The 17177-nt window shown below is 47.9% G+C and overlaps 1 protein-coding gene across 2 annotated transcripts in view; it reads left to right on the forward strand.

Annotated features, from left to right (window-relative positions):
* The window catches only part of CPXM2 (carboxypeptidase X, M14 family member 2), a 128554-nt gene extending 112044 nt beyond the window's left edge, over positions 1 to 16510 (forward strand). Inside the window, exons 11-14 of one of the 2 annotated variants that reach the window (XM_057531229.1) lie at positions 2837 to 3134; positions 8158 to 8297; positions 10177 to 10276; positions 13477 to 13958. In XM_057531229.1, coding sequence (XP_057387212.1) covers positions 2837 to 3134; positions 8158 to 8297; positions 10177 to 10276; positions 13477 to 13517 — 579 coding nt within the window. In that variant the 3' untranslated portion in view covers positions 13518 to 13958. Of the gene's footprint in view, positions 1 to 2836; positions 3135 to 8157; positions 8298 to 10176; positions 10277 to 13476; positions 13959 to 15160 lie in introns of those variants that run through there. The other variant, XM_057531228.1, reaches the window with a different exon arrangement.
* The last annotated feature ends 667 nt before the right edge of the window (positions 16511 to 17177 follow it).

The following is a 17177-nucleotide window of genomic DNA, read 5'->3' on the forward strand; positions in this document are numbered from 1 at the left end:
CAGTACCATCAATATTAGGGTGCTGTGTCAAATATCAGGAGCAAAAGGGTATTACTTCTCAATCTTCAAAACTGCAGGAGCAAGGCAAACTGCAGGAGGGCACTGGTCATAGCAACGGACGAGGCCTCACACTCAGGAAAGTTGAGGTGGTATTTATTTCTGCTGCTACTTTCTTCTTTCCAGTCATTTTATGTGTGGGACACATTCCTCTGAAGGCTGCATTTCATGCCTGTGGGTCTAGTTACTTACTGTCACCTGGGACAAAGCATCATAAAAGATTAATAAATTAGCAACATCAAAATTAAAAAGCCTGTTCTTCATCAAAAGATTTTAAAAACTATAATGAGAGAAGGTTAAAAACTGAGAGATGTTATTTGAAAATTATACAATTGGAAAAGAATTAGAATTTTTACAAAGATAATAACAAATAAAAAAAATAGAAACAACTCAGTAGAAAAATGGGCAAAGATACAAAGAGGCAATTCATGGAGGAGGGAACATATGGCTAATAAACAAGAAAAGATGTTCAGCATTACTAGTACTAAGGAAATGCAGATAAGAGAACATTTTACACCCGTTGATTTGGCAAAATCAACAGTAGCCGAGCTCTGGAGAGGATGTGGGACAGTGGGTCTCTTATTCATCGTGGGTGAGAGTGTAAATTAGCACAGTGACATCAGAAAATAATTTGATTATCTTGTAAAGTGGAATATGTATATACCTATGACTGCAGCTACACCTCTAGTGATTTATGCAAGATAAATTTCAGCACAGGTATACCAGAAGACAACACAAGTTAAAAGCAACACTATCGATTATAGCAAAAAATGGAAAATTTCCTGTATGCCCATCATCATGAGAACAGATAAATTGAATGATGAGATCTTCATATTGAAGTGAACTATATAGCTTTATGCAATACAGATTAGTCTTAGAAACATAAACTAAGATGAAAAAATTACCAAAGACAGTAATCAGTATGGTTACTCTGCCTTTTTTCGTATCAAAAGAAGGTAAAACCAAGTAATATATTTTTAGGCATACACATGTGGAGTTAAACAAAAGAGAATCAGAATCATATCGTTTAGGGTATAGTGGTTACCTCCTAGTGAGAAGCAGGAGGATGGGACAGAGGAAATCACATGTGTATGCAGAAATTGTCAATAAAAGCTGATTCTTGGGTTCACCGGTGTTTATTATATCAGAATATAAGAGAAGATGACCAAGTGTGGGTCAATAATGATACTGTATCATGAGCTAAATTCTATGATTCATCCAATCCAGGGCCCCTGATGTGTTTAGGAACAAAAACAAAAACAAAGCTTAATGAATCCTTCAAGTCATTTTCATTCCTTAATCAGTTTTCCATACAGCATAGTTAAACCATTTCCAGTGTTTATGTCTTTTCCATTATCATTTTTTCCCACTGGAATTATCTTCAGAGGGATCAGTAACATGATAAATATTTGACTACCGATCAGTATTTGACCATATCAAGCTTCCCAATTTTAGCTTCTAACACTGTCAATTCCTTTTCTTTCTTCCTTCCTTCCTTTCTTTTTTTCTCTTAACTTTTTATTATAAAAAAGTTAAGCATACAAAATTAGAGAGGAAGCTGTAAAGGACCCCCTGCCCCATGTACCCATCTCAGCTTCAACACATCAATTCATGTTTCATCTACATCTTCAGCCACTCCTCCTCCTCCCCAAGATTATTGAAGCAAATCCCAGGTATGCTGTCATTTCATTTGTAAATATTTCAGGAAGTATCTTTAAAAGATCAGACTCTCTTTTAAAGCCATAAATTATTACCATTATCATATCAAAATAGATCATTTCATAATATTATAAAATATCCAATCAGTGTTCACATTTCTCCTATAATCATTCTCCATCTCTCTCTCTCTCTGTTTTAATTGGGATCCAACTAGAGCCCATTCGTTTTGATTGGTTTATAAGCCTTTCAAGTCTCCTTTAAACTGTACATTTCTCCTGTATCACTTTCTCCATTTTTTCTTGCAATTTTATTGTTGTTTATCTTGTAACAACTGGGTTATAAACAACTAGGTTGTCTTCTAACATTTCCCACTGTCTATGTGCTACTGACTGTATTCTTGTGATGTCATGTGACATATTCCTCTATGTTTCTTGTAAATCGGCAGTGAGATTCAGACCACTAGGCTAGGTAGAACAGGAAGGGGTTGGTAAGCTACAGCCCGTGGGCCATGTCCCACTCAGGCCTGTTTTTGTAAATGGTGTTTTACTGGAACACAGCCACGTTCATTCATCTGCGTATTGTCTGTGGTGCTGCCCTGCTACAATGGCAGAGTTGAGTAGTTGCCACAGGGACTGCACGGCCCTCAAAGCTTAAAATATTTCCTATCTGGCCCTTAATAGAAAAAGTCTGCCGGCCCCTGTACTAGAGGCCTGGTCACATACAGGGTTGATGGTTTTTTTAGGTGTGTGTTCTTTCATCAGGAGACACGTTACGTTTGGTTCTCTCTCTTTGTAACTATTGGTGAGCATTAATTCATTGACTGAGCCATTAATTCAGTGGAGTTGCAGAATGTTGATACTCTAATTCTGTCACTCCCTCTTTGTGCATGAACTGGAATGTTCCTAGGAAACGAAACTCCTCTGGGTTTCTGTCTTTTTTATCCATTATTTCCACAATGGCCAGTTTTCCCAGGACAGATTTTGAAACTCTAAATTTTGCTCAGGTGATTCCATAAAATGATTGCTTTTTCAACTATGTCCCTGTTTGGAAAGCTAGGGAGAGAAAGCAGTTTCCTTCTTATTTTATTTCTCACATGTGTTTAAATTTGGAACGTTCCCAGGTGGCAGTGGAGACCAGGGCAGTCATAGCCTGGATGGAAAAGATCCCCTTCGTGCTGGGCGGCAACCTCCAGGGGGGAGAGCTGGTGGTGGCCTACCCTTACGACATGGTGAGGTCCACGTGGAAGACGCAGGAGCACACGCCCACGCCCGACGACCACGTGTTCCGCTGGCTGGCCTACGCCTACGCCTCCACTCACCGCCTCATGACGGATGCCAGGAGGAGGGTGTGTCACACGGAAGACTTCCAGAAAGAGGATGGGACCGTCAATGGGGCTTCCTGGCACACTGTGGCCGGAAGTAAGTGTGATGGTCCTGCTGTCATCACGCGGCCCGATGACAACGGACTGACTGCTGGACCGGGAGGGAGGACCATCTCCTGCCCAGCCGTCTTTTATCATTGTTACCAGCCCGATAGCTACTGTAGTTAACCATTTATAAGGTGCCAGAACTCTCTGTAGCCTCCTCTTTCATCCTCACAATAGTCTTTGAGGGGGTGTGGCTTACTCCCTGTTTTATAAGTGAGATCACTGGGGCTTGGAGACGGGGTGGGATCCGTCCAAGCTCCCAAGGAGCAGAGCTGGGGTCTGTTTGACTCTGTGGTCTGCTCATAGCCACTGAGCTAGTTGGCTGTTACAGGGTCAGAGATGGTAGACGTTCCATCAGCCCTTGGAGGAGGCGGGGCATTGATCCCACGCTCGAGACTTTTTCCAAATCTCCTGTTTCCTGGAGGTCTTCCAGCCACGTCAGGGCATCTGGCCAAAGTCCCATTGTTGTGATTCGGGGAATACGAGGTACCGCTCCCAGAATCCGCTTAGAACACAGAGGCTTCCAGCAGAGACTTTAGGAGTTCCTTTGCAGCAGCCAGATGACCCCATGGTCCAAGTTTCAGGATAAGCCCTTTGTTTCCTGTGTCAGGGCTGCTCCTGGCCTAGGGCTCCAGAATGAGGATAGTTGAGGATGTCACATTCCCTTAGGTCCCTCTGCATTGGGATGGTAAGGCCCCAAACATAACGTTCATTGCTTACTTTCTTGACTTTGTGAAGGTTGGTCAAACCGCTGATGAATTTGAAAAATATCCCATGTCAAATAGACCTGGGATCAAATTCTAGTTCATCACTTTAATGCTGTGTGACTCTGGGCAAGTTACTTTACCTCTCTGAGCCCCCATATTTTCCACTTGTAAAATGGGCTTGAGGATGGTGATGATGATGATGATGATGATGACGACGATGATCCCTTTAGGACTGTTGTGAGGATTACGTAGATGGTGGATGTATGTGTTCTGTGTCTTGCTTGTCGGAAACGCTCAGTTATAAATTCCCACCCCCTACCCTCCCCCCTCTTCCAGTAGCATGTTCACCATGAAACATCTTTTATGAGCATATCCTTAGTCTCTATTTTACTGTACTAATTAACTTTAATATTATTTTCCTTTGCTAGAGATTCAGCCTTCACATACCTTAGAGGTATGTGACACTCTGGGGAAAAAAAATGAAAAAGGAGTAGACATATTTGTTCCCGTGGCCATTTTTAAACATATGCAGAAAGCTTGCCATTTCTTTCTTAGTTACACACCAAGCAGAGGTGTTTTATTTCTCTCCATCAGGGTTTTGCTCTGTTCAAAGTAAAAAGAATAAATGCAAATCCCTATCAAGAAAATTTCCTATAGCCAAAAGCATGCTTGTTTTTTCAATTCTAGTCCTAAAAACCTACAATAATCTTTATGTGAAGTATCTGTTTAGGTTTTATGGCTGCTGTGACTGGATTGGGTTCGGACACTGCGGGATTTGTCAGCAGTGGGTCAATAGCAACGTTTTGAAAAGTCGGCTGCCACTTAATCACATCAGCAGCATTTGATTTGTTTCTATCAATTGTATTTTCCATTACTTCGGGGACTTTTGTGGCAGAGCCATGTGGTGGCTTAAGCCTTTTTAATCATTCTTCCTGCAGGCGGTGTGACGAAGTCTGCAGATTCATTTCTTTGTAGATTAATGAGATGGGATTTCTAATTTCCTTCCCTCCTCCCCCTCCACTCCTTCTTTGTGTTCGGGTCTTGCTCACTCGTTAGCGGTGCACCGACAGGCCTTAGTTAGTGGGGAGTGGGTAGCTGGGAGCAGGTCCCAGTCTAGCTCAAGAGGCACATGGTTTGCAGTGTGTGCATTTCAACTCCAAAGGGATGTGAGACCTTTGTGTCGGCTGCTGTCTGGCATCCTCTCCCGCACAAGGAAGGCAGATGTTGTGACAGCATCGGGCCCACAGAGCTTTAAGGGTTGCGTGGCCCCGTGTTCCACACTGAAGCCGTGACAAGAGCAGGATTCCAGGCCCGGAGAGAACACAGAGGAAGAAGCCTCAGCCAGGAAGAGCTATCTGGATCACCCCACACCTCCTGCCCACACGTTTCACTTCTGAAGCCATTTCTTACGGAGGATTCCCAGCTGCATGACATTTGCTGAAGGGCTGGAATTCAGCGTTAACGATAGCCTGGCGCAAGCTTTTCCACCGGTCTCCTGGTGTCTCATTTTGCCAATTCTTCCAGCGCTTCTAGCACTGATGGCAAAATGGCAGACCCACTCCAGAGTTTTAAGTATCACATTTATTTATTTCAGTACTAACAAGGCCTGAAGGTTGGGATAATGAGAATTGTGTGTGTGTGCGGAGGGGTCCAGCCCTCCCAGGAGGGCCTGTCCATGCTGATCGATGGGCGCTGCCTGAGGTTCCACGCCTCGGGTTCCACTGAATGAGCTGACCTGGTATTTTTGACCAACCTTCTTCAGCCAGACAAGGCCCTGTGAGGGATTTTTCCATTAACTTGACACCATCCCACTCCTTTTAGGCCACTGCCATCACTGTCCTTATTTGATCACAGATGTGATCAAAGGCCCGTGGCTGGTGACCTGTGAATGGTTCGAATCTGGAATCTGGTAGAGAGAGTGACTGTGTATTTTGTACAGTTTTGTCTGTGACTTTATCGATTAGGCAGCAGATCGATACAGAATTGCTCTTGACACCAAAAGCTGTGATTTTTCTTTTTTTAATTTATTTTTATATTTATTTTTGGCTGTGTTGAGTCTTCGTTTCTGTGCAAGGGCTTTCTCTAGTTGCGGCAAGGGAGGCCACTCTTCATCGCGGTGCACGGGCCTCTCACTATCGCGGCCTCTCTTGTTGCGGAGCACAGGCTCCAGACGCGCAGGCTCAGTAGTTGTGGCTCACGGGCCCAGTCGCTCCGCTGCATGTGGGATCTTCCCAGACCAGGGCTCGAACCCATGTCCCCTGCATTGGCAGGCGGATTCTCAACCACTGCGCCACCAGGGAAGCCCCAAAGCTGTGATTTTTAAACAGACATTTGTACTGAGGGATGTATCACTGAATGCTCCGAGGAAGGAGGGAAGAGAGGACGGGTGAGAGGGGACCGAGGCTGGCTGAAGCGCAGGAGGACTTGCTTTTTGTCCCCAGTCAACAGAGGAACCAGCCCAGCCACCTTCCTCTCTCTGTGGCCTTGACTCTCAGAAGCCAGGGAGGGCTTGTCGGTGGCGTCTTCTGCTGGGGGAGTCTCTTGGCCCTCACACATAACATAGCAGCACTGTGCTCTTGCTATTTCAGATGGTCTCCAAAAATAAAATGTTGGGAAGAGAGCCACTGGACTTTATGCCATCTGACATTCATTTATGCATTTTGGGTACTGTTGCGGGTTGAATGGGACCCCCAAAATATACATCTACTTCCTAATCTTTGGAACCTGTGAGTGTGACCTTATTTGGAAAATGGGTCTTTGTAGGTGTCATTGAGATAAGGGTTTCAAGATGAGGTCATCTTGAGTTACCCAGATGGGCCCTAAAATCAGTGACAAATGTCCTTATAAGGGACAGAAGAGGAGAAGACACAGACACTGAGGAGAAGGCCCTGTGAAGACGGAGGCAGAGATGGGAGTGATGCAGCCACAAGCCAAGGAGTGCCAGGGGCCACCAGGAACTGAAAGAAACAAGGAAGAGCCTTTGGAGGGGGTGTGGCCTTGCCAACACCTTGATTGTGGACTCCTGGCCTCTAGAACTATGAGAGGATAATTTTCTGTTGTTTTAGACCACCCAGTTGGTGGTCCTTTGTAACAGCAGCCCTAAGAAACTAATACAGGGACCAAGTTCTGTTGTAGCCATGTCAGGATGCACGAGACTGTCTGCTTTCCAGCTGGGTGGTGAGGACATTTTCCCTTCAGTCCCCAGCAGTGACAAGCAAGGGCTGGGCAGACATTACACACACCTGGGTTCAAACCCTGACTGTCCAGATGCACGACTCTGGATACATTCCTTAATGCAGTCCTTAACCATTCCCCACCTCAATTCTCTTATTTGTAAAACTGGGCTATGCTACCTACCTCTCTGCTGGATTTGTGATGAAGACTAAATGAGCTTGGATGCAGAGCGCTAAGGACGGCTTCTGGCTTATGTAAAACACTCGGTAAATGGTGGCACGGATAGCTATGTTTATGAATTAGAATAGACAACTGCAGTTTTTATTCTACAGTTATAGAGCTGTAGCTGAGAGCAGCATAACTATTGAGCTACATTTAATTAAACACTAAAAATCCATACTATTAATTAATGATACCTTTCAAAAAATAAAAAACAGCAAAAAGAAAACAAAAGAGAGGGACTTCCCTGGTGGCGCAGTGGTTAAGAATCCACCTGCCACTGCAGGGGACGTGGGTTCGAGCCCTGGTCCGGGAAGATCCCACATGCCGCGGAGCAACTAAGCCCGCGAGCCACAACTGCTGAAGCCTGTGTGCCGCAACTACTGAAGCCCTCACACCTGGAGCCCGTGCTCCACAACAAGAGAAGCCACTGCGATGAGAAGCCCGCGCACCACAACAAAGAATAGCCCCCGCTCGCTGCAACTAGAGAAAGCCCACACGCAGCAACGAGGACCCAACGCCGCCAATAAATTAATTAATTAATTTAAAAAAAAAAGAAAAAAAAATTTTTTAAGAAAAAAGAAATGATACCTTTATCCTAAAAATAGTATTAAACTGAGTTTAATAAAATGAAAATAATTTTATCTAGAAAACATTTCAGTCCTCCTTTTGTCAAAGATGCCCTACATAGGCCTGTCTTCCCCACAGACTGTTCCGGCTGCATCTTCTCTCTATCTCAACCCCCCATTCTGTCCCCCATCAGTTGCTCTAATTAATTTTTTGTGTAGAGTAGACACTTGATATACCTCCTTGTTCGGATGAAGTCCTCTGAATCACATTCTTGAACATTCTTGCTGTCTCCCAGGGCCACTTGGAGCACTGTTGAGTTAAAACGTTGTCTGGTTGGCTCGGCAGGTCTCAACGATTTCAGCTACCTTCACACAAACTGCTTCGAGCTATCCATCTATGTGGGCTGCGATAAATACCCGCATGAGAGCCAGCTGCCCGAGGAGTGGGAGAATAATCGGGAATCCTTAATCGTGTTCATGGAGCAGGTATGACGTGGCCACACGGCTGTGATGGGCTGTAGCTAGGGAGCCAAGCCCTTGAGATGGCCAAAAGCCTGAGATCAAATTAGTGCTTCCTATGGCGGCCAGCACCCTGGGCTAGCGACTACAGTGTCAGAAGGAACTGCTGTCTGTGAGCTCTAAGTCAATGTCAGTTGCTCCCACTGGTTCATGGTGAGTGAGACTACTTCCGGGGTTCTAGGATGCGGCTCTGTGGGGAAGGGGTGTTTGTCCAGCCGGCATACTCAGGCCCCTTGTATTAGTCTGCTAGGGCTGCGTAACAAAATATACAGGCCGGGGAACTTAAGCAACAGAAATTATGGTTCTGGAGGCTAGAAGTCCAAAATTAAAGTGTCAGCAGGTTGGTTTCATCCTGCAGCCTCTCTCCTTGGCTTGCAGACGGCCACCTTGTCACTGTGTCCACGCATGGTTTTACTCAGTGTGCATACACTCCTGGTGTCCCTGTGTGTCCAAATTTCCTCTCGTTACAAGGACACCAGTCAGATTATAAGGCCCACTCTTAGGGCTTCATCAGCTCTTTAAAGATGCTATCTCCAAATACAGTCACATTCTAAGATACTGGGGGTAAGGACTTCAACAAATGGATTTGTAGGGGACACAGTTCAGCCCATAACAGCTCGGAGGCTGAGGAGTCACTGCTGCGGGTGTCGGGTGTCACCTGGGAACAGTTCTAACAAGTGCCTGCTGAGCTTCTGCTCGTAGCTGGTGAGGAAGTCCTGCCATGTATGCTAGGACCCTCGCACGCCTTCTATTCCTCCTGCTCTCAAGGATACGCCTGGCTTGTAGCATTGAGCAAACTGGCTCTAGTTTGGTACTAAAACTAACCAAATAGCATCCATGCCCCTACAAGGAATAGACTCACAGGAACCAGAGAAATAAAAAGAATGTAGAACTTCATATGACTCTACCGTGACTCACATTCACTAGGAAGTAAGATGCTGAGGCTGTACTGGGCGGTTGCCCTTCTTCCACGGGTTCTCATAGGTGAGTCAGAAGAAGCGTTCAGCCAAGGGCTTGGGCTGCCAGCTTCCTGGTACCTGCACCTCCTCATGGTGGCAGAGGTTGGCACTGCGATTCAGCATCCAAGTCTGATCCATGAGGATCCTGGGAGGGTCAGTGCAGCCCACAGCCCACTTTCCTGGCACAGAACAGTGTGAACCTGTTCTGCCCTCCTGGGAAGCCGTGAGCACACTTTCCATCCCCACTCTGGAATTTTGTAAGGGAAGGCTCTTTTTTCATTTCATATATGATCAAAGAGAGAGAAGGCCCTAGTCATTCTTACGTGATAATCCCAGTTTAGCCAAAGAGCCTCCTACAGATAAAATGCCCAGGCATAGCAATATGTATAAAGGATGTCACTGGAAATGATGGTATGTCATCTTGGATCTTCGGATGGGGAACCTGAGGCAAGAGGTTCAGAGTTGGTGTGTGTCCTGTGACTCGTCTCACCAGTGGAAGGGCCCTGAGGATGAACTGTACTTTACAGGGATGCTTTTGAGTCTTTTCTCTCCTCTTTGACTCTTAAAGTCTATGTGTTTAGTCTGTAGAGTCCAGGAAAGTCAAAATAAATGTGCCTATAAAAGTTAAATTCCATTTTTACCGGATGTGTTTTTTATGAACCATCTCAGATCCTAATATTTTCTGAACCTCTGGAATATTTTAACTCCAGTGGAAGACTTTCCAGTAGATGGACCCAAAAGGAATACAGAAATTTACACACCAAATCCATGCAGAGCCGGGGAGCTTTTGAGCCAGACGTGGCTTTGTGGGGGGCTCTTGGTTTCTGGCCCTCTTCGCTGTGCCGGTTGATCGGTGAGCTCATCTGCTTCTCCTGTTTGTCGAGCAGGTTCATCGGGGCATCAAAGGCCTGGTGAGGGATTTGCACGGAAAAGGAATTCCAAATGCTGTTATCTCCGTAGAGGGCGTTAACCATGACATCCGAACAGGTAACTACAAATAATGTGTGTGAACTGTTTCTCAAGAGGAAATATCCGTTTTCTTGAAGTGTCTTACTTGAGTTAAAACCACAAGTTGAGGCCCAGAAACTTCTTCCTCTGACCTGGCTTATTGTCTCTTTTCTCCAACTTTCCATGGAGACCCTAGAAAGCAAGATGTTCAGCCTCTGCTTTCTGGCTTCTCTCTGTCCCTTATTCAGGTGAAAACCAGAAGCTCAAAGAGGCTGAAGGACCCATTGAAGGTTCAGGAGGCGGCTGGGGCTTGGGTTAAGGTGTTGGAGCAGCTGTGGGCTGCTTCCCTGCTTGCTCCAGAGCTGCAGCGCTGGCTGGGAAGCAGCCCGCAGACACCAACCATCCGCACAAGAGCTGCCTTATTCTTTGCCGATTAGAAAGTGATATGAAAACAAGCCCAGGCTTACCCTTGTGCCCCAGGACTCTCATCACCTGGGATGGCACTTGGCGTGTTCAGGGGGAAATGAGAAACGGCGAATTTGACTTTGATGGATGAGGTTTGCAGCACGCTGCAGGGACAGATGCACGTGGAACAGAATTGGTTGGATGCTTAAGTCAGATTGTCAGCGAGCGTTCCATTGGAGATGGTGTGCCCACAGGCATGTTTAAACCGACACGCAGAGGTTTTCCTACGTGGTGGGGGGGCGGGTGACGTTGGGGAGTGCTGCGTCAGCAAGGCAACTACTCTGCTTTGCTGTCAGCTGCAGTGAGCGGGGCACTGGGTCCTGCATTGGTTTCCAGTGGTTGCCATGACAAATGACCACAGACTGTGTGGTTTAAAGAAACAGAAATTTATTCCCTCAGGGTTATAGAGGCCGGGAGTCTGAAATCAAGGTGTCGGCAGGGCCGTGCTCCCCCTGGAGCCCCTGGGGAGGATCCCCCTTGGGCTCTTCCAGCTCCTGGTGGCTTCAGGCATTCCTGAGCTTCCTTGGCTGCATCACTCCCGTCTCTGCCTCCGTCTCCTCCTGGCTCCTCCTCTTCTGTCTCTTATGAGGACACTTGTCATTGGATTTAGGACCCATCCACATAATCCAGGATGATCTTGAGATCCTTAATTACATCTGCAAAGACCCTTTTTCCAAATAAGGTCAATTCGTAGGTCCTGGGTGGTAGGATGTGGGCCATTGGAGGGTGTGGGGGGGCAGGGCATCACTCAACCCAGGGCAGGTCCCGCCCAGGTGTAGGGAACAGAGTCATCATCAGCGAGAAGAAGGAGACCATGATTTCCATAAGAGACCTCTTCAGCCTGCAGGCACGCCTGAACTGGGAGAAACGAGACTTGACACTAACTTGGCCTGACCTGCGCCCGGGGATCTAAGAGCTTACCTTGTGCCGGGGCGGCCAGCCGCACTGGACATTATGTGGCGTTTCCCAGATGCACAGCGAGAGGCTCAGCTGGGATTGAGCCAAGAGCTTGAGACTCTCAATGTGGTCCCCCTTCCCTTGTCCCACGCTGTTCCCCCTGAACAAGAGAAGGGTCCCTTTCCCCGCCAGCTGGTCACATGCATGAAGACACCCTGTCCTCCCCCAAGTGATCCCATGTGACCTGTGAGGAAGCAGAGGCTCCAGGACATTAGGACGGGGGAGGCTGGGATTCAGACCTGGCCCAGGTGTTCTTCAATACCGGGCTGCCTGCTCACGTGCCTGGCAGAGAAGGACGATTATTCTGTAAATGGGTGAAATGCCACAAAACAGTAGACTGTGGTGTGATGCCCTGAATCGCCTTCTTTCGAGGTAGTTGCCTGTTTCTTCACGCAGCCATATTTCCTGGGCATCCACTTGTCCTCCAGGGTATTATAGCCACTGACCACAAGGCTGCACACTGGCTAGCATGGCATTTGGTACATAGTTGCCCCACATAGGCAGGCATACACTGATCCATTCATTCATTCACTTATTCACTTATTCATTCATTAAGTCAACAAATGCAGATTGTAAACTTGTCACGGGCCAGACATGCAAGGTGCAGATGATCATTGTGGATGAAAGGGGCTCTTTGATCTGGTTCTGCATAGGCCTTGTATTTTATACATTATTAATGAGCGCCTGTAAAAGAGCCTGAAACATTCCTTGGACTGTTAGTCTTTTGTAGGCAATGTGAGAAAATTAGAGTTTTAAACAGAGTGGGAGATAAAATGTCCCTAGGGGCCCACAAGCCAGCAGAGAGAGCTTCGCCTAATGAGCTCGGAATTTCAAAGCCCTTGTAATCAAGGAGACAGTTTTGATGAGCTAATGGAAAATGCAGCTCCATCTCCCTTTATTCCCCACAAAATTATCTCCCAGCACGTTCGCATCACAGAGGAATCCCGTGTGTCACGGATGGTTCTTTATTGCGTTGGTTTCGGGGTCCTTCATTGCTCCACATAAGCTCTGAATTTGCCTTGATTTCTGTCTGAGGCTTATGTGATCTGACAAGTTTTATTCCAGGAGGGATTTTGCATAAAATAAACAGGGGTATTGAGTGGAATTCCACAGGGAGAGAAGCTAGTAAGGATGCTTTCTAAATGCATGTAAATATGTTGGCCCAATACCTGGCTCGGAATGCCACGTGACTGTCCTTTGTTTGGGAACACTAACACGACCTGCTAATGAATGGCCATTCGTTGTTAGGGCCTGGGTTGTTCCTTCTGTCCACCGGTGCTGGGCGATCCCAGCTGGGTGCCCACCTCCCCCTGCAGCTCCACAGAACACTCACCCCCGAAACACACCCCTGACAGGGCACCATGATGTAATAAGAAGGAGGCCAGCACAGCAAAGGCGGGCAGATTGAGGAGAGGATGAGGAGGGAACCTTCTACTATTTTGGGGAGAAAAAGAATTACAAAGCCGTCTTATAAATTTGAATCAGTAGCGCTGACAAGCACGTGTTAATTATGGATTTCTTTCACTCCTGGCTTCCTGAGCATCTCCCTTGGGGAGAACCTGGGCTGCCCCCTTCCCTGGGGTGTTTCAGACTGACCTCAATGTGTTCTCGAGGTGGGCGCTCCCACTGAAAGGTCTCGCCTCCAGCGGCCTCTATCAGGTTAGTTGGCAGGTGGCCGGTTCTTGGCCTTTAACGAATCCACTCCGGTGTTGGTGGGGAGAAAGTACCTACAGTGGCTGAGGCTTAATATGTACAACTTCTCACGTTAATAGGACATTTGTATTCATGTTTGTTTGTCTTCATCCCACTTAATCCAGCTGGCATTCGTCAAGGACACGTGACTGAAACACACAGTTAAGTGGCGAAGAATAAGCCAGAGGTCTTACGGAGCCCACAGCTTAACACGGGGCCAAGACCGGACAGGGAGTTGTCTGGAGGGTGCAGGGGCGCCTCTGGCAGGTGTGCCTGGGAGCTGGGAGCCCGGAGAGATGTCTCAGTGCGCGTGCCTGCCCGGGAGGCTCGGGCCGTCTGATAGCAAGACAAAGATGGCTGGGCGTGGCTCTCGGCTTCTGAAAAACCACCAAGTGGCATTTTATTTAGTTGAGAACCTTGCATTTTCACTGCAGGAAGACACAGGGCGCAGTGCTGAGAAAGTCAGGGAGCCGTCTGCCTGCGTTGTGTGCCTGGGGCTCTCACATTGAGGCCTGTTTACCAGGTAGTGGACTGTGCAAACGTGTAGTGAACAACTGCCTGCGTATTTCATTTTTCATGACATCTTGTGCTCTCGTGAGCTCACCACGTTGCATGGGGCGTCTCAGATGAATAAAGATTGTGATGTGAATTTAAACATGGTGCTTCGGAGTGTTATATGCGTGTATGTGGGAGATAAATATTCTCACACAGACAGAGTTCTCTTCCATTCTTTAGAGGACATCAGGCTTCATTCACATGAGTAAACCTTGCCTGGGCCTACGTAGCACTTCACCAAATCCAGCCTTTTCTCTTTAGACCGGGCAGGACAGATCATCATAAGAGAGAAAACAAACCTGGCCTGGGAAGACCAGCTAATCACTAGCTGTGTGACCTTGTGCAGGACGTGACACTTCCCTGGGCATCCAATTACTCATGTAGAAAAGGGGATCATTATACAACCTACATCAGAACTTGGCTTGGAGGGTTCAGTGGATCGGTGCCTGCCTCGTCCTTCCATGTGCTATGTGGGAGTTGATGTCTCCTTTTCTGTCTCGAAGCCTCTTTAATGTCAGGGGTCCAAGTGATCTCAGCAGGTGTAGGCCCCCTGGGGAGCAGTGGCCTTGGCCTAGAACCCCACTTTATGCAACAAGGATCTAGCATTGAGTTAAGGATGGACCCAGGTCCAGTTAGGTGCCTGACCAATGGTGTAACCGGGGCGGGGGAAGGGGCAGGGGACTCTGCCTGCAACGTCCACGTGTACCTGCTCCTGTAGTTCCATTTCTTCATAGAGGACCATGGCATGAGGTGTGGACCTTGGGGGCTCCCCCCAGGTCGTTTGTAGCCCTTTCCTTCTCTTTTTCAGACGTGAAGAGCCCCACCCCTATGCTACTATTCTATATTTATAGCCATGCTAAGGGAAGCCAGGAAGCCAGGCACAGATGGCTTTTCAAGATGGCATTCTGTGGCGAGGGCATACCATTCAGACATTCAAGTTCATCATGAATGGTGTGTATTGTCACGGAGAAAGGAATGTTAGCGATTGTTTCTCCATCTCTGCTTATGCGTATTAACACTGCGGGGAGCCTACACCCCAGTCCCCTTCCTGTTAAAACCATTAAGGCGGTTTCCAAAAAGGAAAACATCTTGGCTTCCAAAATGCATTAAGAATTTGCATCTGCTGGGGCTCAAATTCCACACTGCCTGCCCGTGAGTCTCTCTCTGGCCAGGAGGCTGGTCTTGGAATAACAGAGCTGGTGATATCTCTGTTAGAAAAGAGCTGCTCTGAATTCCCCTGCTTTCTTTTCACAGCCAGTGATGGGGATTACTGGCGCCTTCTGAACCCCGGAGAGTACATGGTCACGGCCAAGGCAGAAGGTTTCACCTCGTCCACCAAGAACTGCATAGTCGGCTATGACATGGGGGCCACACAGTGCGACTTCACGCTCAGCAAAACCAACCTGGCCAGGATCAGAGAGATCATGGAGAAGTTCGGGAAGCAGCCCGTCAGCCTGCCAGCCAGGCGGCTGAAGCTGTGGGCACGGAAAAGACGACAGCGCGGGTGACCTCCCAACTCTTGAGTCATGTCCTGGACCCCTGCAAATTAAACCACCCTGGTTGTAGCTCCATAGAGGACTCACTCCTCATTGTTTTCTCTGTAATTCAAGAAGGCCTGGGAGTGTGTGTACGTTGCAAGGCTGGTCCCAAGAGGAGGCTTAGGATAGTTTCTTTGTTCCCATTTATCCAAATAACTTGGGCAGGGCAGCAGAGGAAGGATGGTGGGAGGATTCAGCAAGTCATCCTGGGAGTCTGAGAGAGAGAGAGGAGCTTGCCTGTTGAGGGCCTCCTGGCTGTACAGGAAGGGAAACTGGTGCTTCTCCTGTTTGCGTGACAGCAAGAGTTCCCCATGCATTTGCAATTTGCATGGCTAAAATGGCAGCATTCCCAGGGCTCTGCTGTCCCAAATGTTACCATTCGAGATGCTCATGGGCATTCTAAGAGAATCTACCCTCTCTGGCCCCAGGACATTCCAAGCTGCTGCAAATAAATCCTGCACTCTGTTGACAATAGAGACATTACCAAGTGAGCATCAGTCGGCCTCTTGAATCCGCTTAGTTTCCCTTTCAACAAAGGATCACGCACACAAAGGGAGAGGAAGGCTGAAATAATTCAAGAGTGAGTGTGGGCAGCAGGCATGCTTTGGGGCTCATGGCGTGCAGTGGGATCCACAGAGAACCCCCCAAACTTCCCGCTGATGTAGTAGCTCTGGGGGCTCCCTGGGTGGGGAGAGCAGGAGGTGCCCACCTCCCTAAGGAACCAGAGCAGTTAGCCTGGCTCTCCTCTCTGACCTGCTAGGACTTGAAAAGAGCTGGGAAGAGACTGACTGTCAACCCTCTCTGTTCAATATCATCCTCCTTTCCTGGAAACGAGCTCTCCTAAGCTGGCCGACATCACTCCGGGAGTTATTTTTGGTGTTTGGGATGCCAGACCATCCAGATTAGACTCAATTTGATGAAAAACTCTTAGAATTATCTGTGAGCATCGGTGTGAGAGGGGTTATTGAATTGCCATGCAAGAAAACAGTTCTTCTCCCTTTTTATTAATGTTGCTGCCTCACTGACTGCCTGGGAAGAATAGAAAAATAAAGAAAGCAAATGGTGAGCTCCTTCTACTGTGTGGTTTTCCTGGGTAGACTCGCAGCCACCCAAACGCCACGTCCCGCCCCCTCTGTCTGCGGTGGGTCACCCTAGAGAAGGTCGGTCACCCTAGAGAAGGTTGGTCACCCTGGAGAAGGTCAGTCACCCTGGAGAAGGTCGGTCACCCTGGAGAAGGTCGGTCACCCTGGAGGAGGTCAGTCACCCTGGAGAAGGTCAGTCACCCTAGAGAAGGTCAGTCACCCTGGAGAAGGTCAGTCACCCTGGAGGAGGTCAGTCACCCTGGAGGAGGTCAGTCACCCTAGAGAAGGTCAGTCACCCTGGAGGAGGTCAGTCACCCTGGAGGAGGTCAGTCACCCTGGAGAAGGTCAGTCACCCTAGAGAAGGTCAGTCACCCTGGAGGAGGTCAGTCACCCTGGAGAAGGTCAGTCACCCTGGAGGAGGTCAGTCACCCTGGAGAAGGCGCTGGCTTGGGGAGGGGCACCCTGCACCCCCATCAAGCTCTGTAGTGATGCTGCCAGCATTACGTTCCCTACCTCCTTCCCCAGGGGGGCCTGTGGTGGGGTGAAGTCGTCCTGACACTTGGGACCCACTAGTCATTCCTGGGTCTGCCAGTGAACATCTTTCCAGAAAAGATCTTCATGTCACTTTTTGACAGTCTACACTAGAGATCA

The sequence above is a fragment of the Balaenoptera acutorostrata genome, chromosome 16 (assembly GCF_949987535.1).
Source record: "Balaenoptera acutorostrata chromosome 16, mBalAcu1.1, whole genome shotgun sequence".
NCBI lineage: Eukaryota > Metazoa > Chordata > Mammalia > Artiodactyla > Balaenopteridae > Balaenoptera > Balaenoptera acutorostrata.